A 10,554-nucleotide genomic window follows, 5' to 3' on the forward strand; every position below is an offset into this window, starting at 1 on the left:
AGGATGTAGTCAATGCCATCAACCTGGATGGAGGAGGCTCCGCCACCTTCGTGCTCAGTGGAACCTTGTCCAGTTACCCATCAGATCACTGGTAAGCATATCAGAGCCCTCTTCTTGAGGTCCAAGTTCAGGCTTGTCCCCAACTGTCTCATTCAACAAATATAATCCAGACGGGCAAACAGAGCACTTACTCTGTGTCAGGCTCTGGGGATTCAGCAGTGAACAGGAAGAACTGAGATCCCTGCCTCTCGTTCTTACAGGAAGTATGCTTAGTGTACCAGTGCTACTTAAGTTGGTGAAAGGGAGTTGATTGGTCAGAAAAAACCTCTCAGGATAATGAAGCATGAGCCGAAATCTGAAGGAAGAGGAGGTGGCTAAGCAGGGGCATAGGAGAACCTTCTGGCAGCAAGAACAGCATCTGCAAAGGCCCTGGGGTCGGAGGGATTGTGGGGTTGGGAATTACTTATAAAAGTCTGGAGATGGGACAGTGGAGAGAGAGGCAGCTCTCATGAGCTACTGTAGGGAGTTGGAGAGGCTGGCTGAAGATGGCCAGCACTGCAGCGTCTCTTCAAACACTGTCCCCTTGCAGCCAGGACAACATGTGGCGCTGTCCTCGAAGTGTGTCCACTGTGGTGTGTGTGCATGAGCCCCGCTGCCAGCCTCCGGATTGCAGTGGCCACGGGACCTGCGTGGAGGGGCACTGTCAGTGCACGGGGCACTTCTGGCGGGGTGCCGCTTGCAACGAGCTGGACTGCGGCCCCTCCAACTGCAGCCAGCACGGACTCTGCACAGAGAGTGAGTGAGGGCTCTGGGGAGTCAGCTCTGACCTGGGCTCCCAGCTCTCCCTGCCGGGCCCTGCCTGGACCCTCACCTGACCTTCTCGGTCTTGTCTTGGCAGCCGGCTGCCGCTGCGAAGCTGGATGGACAGGGTCCAACTGCAGTGAAGGTAAAAGCCACCAGGCCAGTCCCTCCCCAGCCCCTGGGCACATGGGGAGAGGGTGAGTGTGGCAGCTGCCTTCATCCTTGCTTCCTGGTCTGCACATCGCTTGCCTCTTGTCTCCCGCTCTCACCTCACGTGTAAATCACTGCATTAATGTCCTGGGGCTGCTGCAACAAATTCCCAAAACTGGGCAGCTTAAACCAACAGAAATCTCTTACAGTTGGAGGCCAGAACTCCAAAATCAAGGTGTCAGCCAAGTCATGCTCCCTCTGTATCGTCTAGGGGAGGCTCCTTCCTGCCTCTTCCAGCTCCTGGTGGCTCCCTGTGTGTTCAGTCTCCCTCTTTGATCTCTTTTTACAAGGACCCCTGGTCACTGGATTTAGGGCCCACTCTTAATCCAAGATGATCTCATCCCGAGATCCTTAATTATATCTGCAAAGACCCTATTTTCAAATAAGCCCATTCACAGGTTTTAGGATTACGACACATCTTTTGAGGGGACACAATTCAGCCCACTACAACCATTCACTGCTTAAACCCTTCAGTGGCTTTTGCATTAAGTAAAAAGCTGAATTCTTTCCTGTGACCTGCCAGGCCCCAGGTGCTCCAGCACCTCCACGCGCACTATGCTCCCCTCTGCTCCTCCTCTCCAAGTCTCAGCCTAATGTCATATCCTCAGAGACCTCCCTGCCTCACCTCCACAGTGGTTTGCTGCTGCCACGAGGTCATGTCCCTGCGGTGCTTGTCCTCACTTGTTACGTGGATGTTTGCTTTCTGGCTTCCTGGCCGCCTGCCCTCCGGGACTGGAAGCTTCATGAGGGACAGCCTCAGGGCCTGGCACAGTCTCAGTAACTGCTGGGAGAATATGTGAGCCTAAAGGCCACTCGGGGTGGCTGAGGTCCATTCACAACCCTGTTGGCCACAGCCTGGGAGGGACAGGGACAGTTTTGCAAAGACCTCCCTTCCCCCATCCCAGCTTGCACCAATGGCTCCTTTGGCGAGGACTGTGCCAAGAAGTGCCAGTGTCAGAATGGAGCTGCCTGTGACCCGGCTCAGGGGACCTGCACCTGTCCCCCTGGCTTCACTGGAGATACCTGTGTTCAGGGTAAGCTGGGTAGGCCCCTGAGTCGGCCAGGCGGGAACACCACCCAGGGCACCTCCAGGGTCTGGCCTGGGGGAGTGTGGCGGGGTCCCTTTCCTTTAGCCGGGCTCTGCACATACCTGGGGCCCACCCTGTCAGTGCAGAGAGGCCCTGCCACCAAGGCCCCCACCCATATCTTCCCATCTCTTCTCTGCAGAATGTCCCCTCGGCTGGCATGGGCCAGGCTGTCAGAAGCCTTGCGAATGTGAACACCAGTGTCCCTGTGACCCCCAGACTGGCAGTTGCAATCTCACCTGGGCACCCACCTTGAACAGCATCCTCTCCCAAGGTACAGCTCCTTCCAGGCCCCCTGGGGGCAGGAGAGGGCAGACCTACTCCGTCCCTACCCCTCAGCCTCACCCTGATGTCTTACAGCAAAGCAGTGTCTCCCGCCATCTGAAGTCACCCTGCAGACGGGAGAACTCTCCCTTCTCACCGGGTAGGTGTTTTGGGAGGACCTGGGGCAGTGATGGGAAGAGGAGTCCCCTTCCCTCCACCGGGGACTTGGCCATGACACTCAGGACGTGTCTTCGCAGTGGGAGGTGTGGCTTTTGCTCAGGGACTGGGCGAGACTAGCAGATGGCAGCTGGGCATCCAGGTAACATTTCTCTGACATAAGCACAGGGAGTGTCAACAGCTGACACTCTCAGGGAGATGGTGAGAAGGAACCTGGTTACCACCCCAGTGGGAGTCGAGGGGGCAGGCGTGGACTTGGCCATGACACTCAGGACGTGTCTTCGCAGCTCTTGGTGCAGAGGCACCAGGCTTGGAGTAATTGGCATCATTTCCCAGGCATCTCTGCGCTCAGGCCTTGTGTTGGCAGCTTTACTTTCTAATGCAGTGGGTCTCAAACTTGACTTTAGAGACGAGGGTATGTTAAAAGAGTGCTGGGCACCACTCCGGGACTTCCTGCCTTGGTAGGTCTGGGGTGGAGCCATGAACCTGCATTCCAGGTGATGCCGACACAGATGGTCTGGGGACTGGCTTTGAGAACCTCGCTTCTCATGGTTCTTACCTCCCAGAGCCAGGCCTGCGCTGCCCTACCCCAGCCACCTTCTGGGGATGGGAACCAGGTATGGGTATGAATGAAGAGCCCTCCAGGGTTGTCCTAGAAGCAACACGTGGGAGCTCATCAGTAATGCAGTTGCCAGGTCCTCCCTGGAGGTCCTGACCCTGTGTGCCTGGGTGGGGTGAGGCCTGGAGAAAGCTGGAAATGTGCTTTGAAAATGCACCAGAGCAGGGACAGTGGCTCCAGGAGCTTCACGCCCTGGCCTGAAACTCAGACTCCTCAGGGGTGAGACTTTGAGCCACCACCCTTCTCCCACCCTCCCCAACCCCAATCCCCACCACATTGCAGACCTTGAACCTATTGGCATCCAGGGAAAGGGAGCAGTGGGGGGCTGACGGGCATAGCTACAAGCCCGGCCCCCGGCAAGCTTCTGCTTTCCACTTTTGCGTTGAGGTCTTCAGCTAAAGATTCACAGGAATGAAAAAAGATCATTAAAAGACCCTCACCCTATCTCTTTATTTCCTGCCTTGGAAGAAGGGTTCTCCCTGCTCCATCTGTTTCGAGGGCCCTGGGGCAGGGCCCAGCCTCACTTGTCATAGTCCTCTGAAGCACAGGGTGCAAACTGCTGTCTCCCAGGAATGGGTTAGGTCTTCTGAGTGTGTCTGCACAATTTCACAGTTTTAAAGATTTATTAGCAGCATCTGAAAATCAGTAACATTTATGTAAAACCCTTTTTACTCATGGCTTCTCTTGAAATATGAGAGAATGTGGCAGCACCGGCTACATCCCACGTAGCCACTGTCCTCGGTGCTCCCTGAACATGTGTCTGGAGTAGGTCCCAGCCCCGCCGGGCCCATTTGCTCCTTGACAGTCCCCATGTGGTCTCGGGAAGCCCCTACTCCCTGCCCTGTTCTGGGTGGAGTGAAGTGAGGGGAGGAAGGAATGTCCCTCCAGCACTCCCCTCGCCTCAAATCGGCCCAACAACCCCCGCTTGGGGTTTCTCTCCTGCCCCCAGGACCACCTGGCTGGCCCTTACCCTGGCCCTGGTTTTCCTTCTGCTGATCAGCACAGTGGTGAACGTATCTTTGCTGCTCGGCTCCAGAGCAGAGCGGAGCCGGCATCTGGATGGGGCCTACGTCTACCACCCACTGCAGGAGATGAATGGTGAGCTCCTAGCCACCGAGAAGGAGCAGTCAGGGGACATTCACAACCCCTTCAAGGACTGAAGTCTCCAGCTCTCCGTCATGGCTTGTTCAGGAGGCTCGTTTCAACGCGATCTGACTTCTGCAGGGGGAGTCCAAGGCCACTGTCCACATGGGAGGTCTCGGCCCCAGTGCCAAGCCAAGCTTCTGATAGCATCTGTGCCTTGGCCCCTCACCTGGCTGTCTACCATGGCACTTGCAACCTGAGCAATACAGTGCTCCCTGGAGGAGACTGCTTCCTTCCCTGCCTGCCTGTGTCTGCTGCCCAGTGAGGCCTGTCCCCTGGGGGCCTGCACCCCTGCCAAAGAATCTCTGGCCTCCTGAGGCAAGCCCTGCTAACGAACGGAACTCACCATGACCGCGTCATGACCAAGTGGCAGAGTCCAGCCAGCCCTCTTGGAGAGGGGTGGTTGAAGGAGATGATGGCCACATCAGGGGACCGAACCCTTTTCTACAGACCTTATCACCGAATTTGCCAATGAAAATTCTATTTCCTGTCACAGGAAGCAACTTAGAAGGAATAGGGGTACGAAATCATGTTTACAAGATTTCTATTTTGTCGTCCTGCCGCTGAGGGTTTTTATACCACTTAAATTAAAGGAGCCCCAGGCGGAGCCTGAATTTGGAATCATGGACTTCAGGGTGCTCCTGGGTCTTACCAGGTGGGGCTACTTAACCTGAATCAGAAGTCGTGAACAGGCAGCCCAGAGCACCTCCAACTCCCTGATGGTTTTTGTTTAATCACGGGCTTTTTACTTTAATGTGTACCTGAGTCACCTGGAGATTTTATTAAAATGCAGATTATGGCCTGGGGCTGAGAATTTAAGTCTTAACAAACTCCCAGGTGGTGCTGAGGCTGCAGGTGCTAGGACCATGCAGACCATGCTTTGAGCGGAAAAGGTTTAGTGCACACTGCACTTTAATGGAATTTAAATTATAGCCTGTGTTTCAAAAGATTAACCACTCCAGGTTTCTGGTTTCACTTTAAGAGAGCTAGTGGCCCCGGCTGATGCCCTCACTAGGCAACAACTTTCCGGAGCTGAGGATGTACAGCCAGCTCCCTCCACCCCCACCCCCGCCCCGCACCAACCTTCTCCAGTTCATCGCAGCCCCAGCAACTGACTCCCCTTCCCTATGGCCTGACAGCTCTGATTCAGGGTAGCTTGTGGCCACTCTTTCTTCAAGAGGTGCCTGGCAGCTCGCCCCCTCACCGCATGAATATGTATCACACTGTTAGCTGTTCTGGTGGGGGAGGTGCCGCAGCTTTCAACAGGTCCTCACATAGACCTATGCACATGATGGACTGCGTGTTTATGTTCCCCCAAATTCATGTTGAGTCACCCCCCAATGTAGTGAGGCCTTTATTTTAGTGAAGGTTACATGAGCTCATGAGTGGTGCCCTCATGATGGAATTAGCACCTTAATAATGGGAAAGACTGGAGTACAACCTCTCTACAAGGAAGAAGCCACATGAGCACACAGCGAGATGGCAGCTGTCAACAAGCCAGGAAGCAGGCCCTCTCCAAGAACCGAATGTGCCAGCACCTTGATCTTGGACTTCCAGCCTCTTAGAACTATGAGAAATGAGTGTCTATTGTTTGTAAGCCATTTAGTCTGTGGTATTTGTCATAGCAGCCCAAGCAGACCAAGACACGGTAAATTGTAATAGCTATCTACTACTGCCTAATCAATCAGCCCAAAACTTGGTGACTTTAAACAAGTTACTGCTTATGGAAAATTATTATTTTTCATGATTCTAGGGTCAACTGGGTGGTTTTGTTGATCTGGGCTAGGATCAGTGATTTCATCAGGGCCAGCTGGGGGCTGATCTGGGACCCACGGCTGAGAATGTAGCTGTTTCTTGTAGTGTCTTGTTCCCCAGGGGGCCGGCTCAGGGTTGAGGTCAAGGTAGAGAAAGGGATCCTTGCCCACTGGGCCACTAAAGGTTTTACCTCCTCACTCAGCCCATCTCCTGGTTTGCAACCCAGGTTGGAGGGAGGAGAAGGATGGCAACAGGGCATTCTCAGTGTATCTTAGGGACAGTCACGTGTTTGAGGAACCAGCCAAGCGCTACATGTTTTTATTTCCTCCTGGAAATGGAAGCAACCAAGTTCCCATGTTCCTCCTGGAAGCTTGTGTTTCAACTCCACCTGGAAGGTTCATTTTGTATTTCGCTTTCTTTAAATGCACCAAGTGGCCCCAGGCTGCTTTGATGTTTGGGTCCCAGCGATCAAGGGTAGGACATAGTGACAAGAGCTCAGACAAGTTCCCAGGCACCTCAGGATCACTTTGGCATATTCCTAAGACAGTTCCCAAGCCTGGCTGCAGGTCGGAATGTATTCTCCAGGAGTGTTCTGTGATTGCGGACTTCTGACCCCATCCCAGACCCACTCAGTCAGAATCTTGGGTGGAGGGTCCAGGAATCTACAGGGAGCCCCCACCCCACCCCATCCAGGGTCTTGAGGCAACAGGCTGTGGAAACACTTGGCCTGAAAGCTGCCCTCTGCAAAAGGCGTCTCTATCTGTCCTTGGCGGGGGCTGGCAGCTGAGTTGGAAAGTTGCAGTTTGGTGCAGAGGCTTCTGGTTTCCAGGCCCAGGGAGCACTGCAGTACCTGAAGAGGGCTCGTCATGATGTGCTGAAGGAGCCCCTGGTTCAGTGACTGGGACACGTTTGCCTTCCCTGTGGCCCCAAGGATTTTTAGTTTTTCATAGGGGTATCCATTATTTTTGTCCAACATCCAGTCCCTCTTAGTAACCACCCCACCTGAGGCTGGGTCCTCCCAGCAGCAAAACTTGAGACAAGAATGTAAGAGCAGGTAGTGTATTTTGGAGGTGACCCTGAGAAGCCCTGGGTTGGGGAGAAAGAAGGGCAGCCCGTACACAGTGCATTGTTGAGCAGCTCCCAATGTGGGCAGCTGGGCTTACCCCATTGGGGCCTCAGTAGCAAGCACCTGTGCCACCCATGGGCAGGGGAAGCTGTCAGGTTTATCAGCCCACACTCACTCATCTTGGGTTGAGGGCTGCTCCTGGAGGTTAACTCCTGGCACTTCCACTCTGCACTATACTGGCAAACATGCTTGAGGTAGCCATCGGAGAGAAACTTGCAGTTTTCTTGTATCCATATGCCCTCCATGCTAATGAAGGGAAGCGGGGAGGGCATCAAGAGCTGCGACCCCAAATCTCCATCAATTTGCTTTTGGGGTACTACCTCTCCCCCATTCTCCATCCTTGTGGTTTGGCTGGTAACATCCTCTTCCTCCAAGTCCAGGTGGCATCTATGAATGGTTCAGAAACAGGCATATGTTTCAGTTGGCCAGTCAGAGCCCACCCTGGAACTTCTAGAACTGGGGGAAAGAAACTGTCCAGATTGTCCAGCCTCCATGGTGTGGGCCACAGGGAGCAGGAGAGTAGAGCCAATACGGACAACTGAACCAGGAGAGAAAGGGGATAGCTTTTGAGCCCCTGGATTCAGCTATACCTGAAGCCAGTATCGTTTTCGGAGTTCCCAATTATTTAGATCAATAAATCTCCATTTTTGCTTGAGGCAGAACTCTATTGGATTTCTGGGTCTCTGGCAACCCAGAGTCTGACACTCATAATTCCAGGGAAGGCACATTTTAGACTAAGGCATTTGCTGAGCTTAGATGGAACATGCAGCAGTGGGGCAGAAAAATGTTCAAGATTCTAATACTACCTTTGGTAGTAGGGAGACACGTGTGACACAAATATACAAGAGCTAAAGTCATGAAGCTTTAGGATTGGAAGTTGGAGATTAACATGAACCAGTTATGACAGTACAAGAGTCCCCTCCCCACCTCGTGATAGTGACGGAAGACCCCTGGGCACAGAACATGGACCAGAAGTCCTGATGGCCTGACTTGGAACCCTGAGAATTTGTGTGCTGGGCAGTTACCATGGTGACACATATCTCAGCTGCTGGGATGCTCTTTATAAAACTTTAGCATCAGGAAAGACTCCTCAAAAATGTTCCAATTCTGGGGTCAATGAGCGGGCTTTTGAGGGCTCTGAGGAGGAGCCCTGAAACTGAAGAGGAATTCTAGTGTGATACCTATGGCTTTCAACAGATTCTCAAAGGGGTCTGTCTCAGAAAAATCTTGGCTCTAGAAACCTTTTAAGTGAGAGAGTTCAAATTGTGCTTCCTGGGGACCCACGTTCCTCAGAAATGCCTTGCTGGCATGGGGTGGGGGGCGGGGGAATGAAGGGAGGGGAAGATAAATGGGCTGTCGAGAAAGCCACAGCCGCATCTGATGTTCCTGGGAAACACCCAGGGCCTTTTACTCTTTCCAGCTCTTTCCATCCCCTACCCAAACTCCCACTGCTAATGCTCTGAGACTCACCTCCATAGAGTCCCCAGAGGTGTCTGCCTTGGATGCAGGCCCTGGCCTCAGAGGGAGAATTGGTCCCAGAGGAAGCCTCTGGGCCACAGGGAGCCCCCAGTGTATTCTGCCCTCTCCAGGCCCAAACCCCAGGGGGCTCCCCAGGAAGGTGATTCTGCCGAGACAGACGTCAGCAGTGATCTGAGGTGCAGACCTGATCCCAGCTTGCCCACCCCAGGGAACTCTGTCTTTCTCAACATGCTACACCCATGAGTCAGCTGCCTGTTCCTTTGAGAGTCTTCACCCCTAGTTCCAGAGAAATCCGTGGAAAGGTCACAGAGACTGAGCGAATACACTGTACTGAGGCAGGCCAAGGGCTGCTTCCTCTACCTGGATGAGATGTGTTGAGCAGATCTGGGTAACAGGAGCTGGTGTAAACATGGAGCCTAAACTGTAACACAAAGGAACCCACCTCCTCTGCTTCCTAAGTGACAGTCCTTGGCCTGCTCCAAAACAAGGTAGCCTTTTCAGAATCCCATGATGTCTGTGGCAGCCAGCACCCCTGCTGTGTCCCGAGGGAGCTCACAGGAAGGACAGGCGGTGCCCCGAACAGGGCCCCTGCCCTTTTCTGACATCAGGACGGTGGCTGTTCTCAGACACAATGCTAAGACTTGGGTAAAACCCTAGGGGACAGGGCAGAGTGGCCCAGGAAGATGGACAGCATGGCCCTCACCTTCATCTGGATACCTGGCAAGTAGAATCCAGGAACCTACCCCCAAGATAACAAGTCAGCAGTGCTAAGCGGGCCCCAGGGGTCTGTCTGCATTTAATACCATCGATAAACTGCACGTACATCTGTTTATGTGCTATATGCACAGGCAGCAGGTTAATAAAGTCCCCAAAAATTTATGTCTACCCAGAACTTCCTAATGTGGCTTTACTTGGAAGAAGGGTCTTTGCAGATGTAATTAGTTAAGGACCTCGAGTGGGCCTTAAAACCAATGGCTGGTGTCCTAATAAAAAGAAGAGACACACAGGGGACAAGGAAAAATAGAGGTTGACACTGGACTGAGGCATTAACAAGCCCGGGAGCACCAGGAGCCACGAGAAGCTGGAAGAGGCAGGAAGGATTCGCCCCTGGATCCTGCCAAGCCTTAACTTTAGGCTTCTGGATTCCAGAACTGGGAGAGGATCCATCTCTGTTTAAGCCACCCAGTTTGTGATAATTTGTTACAGTGGCTCCAGGAAACTAATACAGTATATCTGTGCTTTATATATTAAAAAATGATTTTTTTGTGCTGCCTAGCCCCAAGAACCAGTTTGCAACCCCTGACGGTGACATCACCCCCACTGAGAAGTCTCTAGAAACTTAGAAACAGGAGCTGGGTAATTCTTGAACCAGCCAAGGGAAACCTCCACGGTTTTAGGAAGTAGAGAAGAGAGATATGTCCAAATCTAAAACATTTAATGCTTCTGGCTTGGAGCAAATGATCAGGCTAACAAGAAACACAGTGTTCTACTGGCTGAAACAGACTGTGTGGAAAAGACTTATACTATTTGTACTGAACAATTCGTGTTACAGGGAGAGAAATTCCAGAGTGCAGAGTGGGGAAAAAAGCCCCACACTCCCCTCATTCTGTGGAGACACCATTCTGACTGGTGCTCTTCCCCGTGGGTGGATTTGCCCAGAAAACATGAGCAGTTTCTAAAAGAGAAAGTCAGAGGGAGACGATAGGCCGACACCCACTTTCCTCTGGATGCACATGGTGCCGAGCCGTCTGTCCCATGAAAAACAGCAGCAGGCGTCCTCAGTAAGCCATCTGCAGTCTTTGGGTGAGAAGCATTCAGTAACCAGAATGACTGCTGACTTTTCTCCCATGCTTTTCCGCGAGCTGTGTGCTGGGTTGTAGACGTTACAGACACTC

At 52.9% G+C, this 10,554-nt stretch overlaps 1 protein-coding gene across 1 annotated transcript in view; it reads left to right on the forward strand.

Annotated features, from left to right (window-relative positions):
* Positions 1-6,030, forward strand: part of NAGPA (N-acetylglucosamine-1-phosphodiester alpha-N-acetylglucosaminidase) — a 9,811-nt gene extending 3,781 nt beyond the window's left edge. Inside the window, 7 exon segments of the mRNA XM_006914174.3 lie at positions 1-91; positions 590-795; positions 899-946; positions 1,917-2,045; positions 2,239-2,370; positions 2,457-2,520; positions 4,106-6,030. The exon segment at positions 1-91 is cut by the window's left edge and continues 32 nt beyond it. Of these exon segments, the coding sequence (XP_006914236.3) occupies positions 1-91; positions 590-795; positions 899-946; positions 1,917-2,045; positions 2,239-2,370; positions 2,457-2,520; positions 4,106-4,316 (881 nt within the window). The 3' untranslated portion in view covers positions 4,317-6,030.
* The last annotated feature ends 4,524 nt before the right edge of the window (positions 6,031-10,554 follow it).

Source organism: Pteropus alecto, unplaced genomic scaffold (genome assembly GCF_000325575.1).
Source record: "Pteropus alecto unplaced genomic scaffold, ASM32557v1 scaffold44, whole genome shotgun sequence".
Taxonomy (NCBI): Eukaryota; Metazoa; Chordata; class Mammalia; order Chiroptera; family Pteropodidae; genus Pteropus; species Pteropus alecto.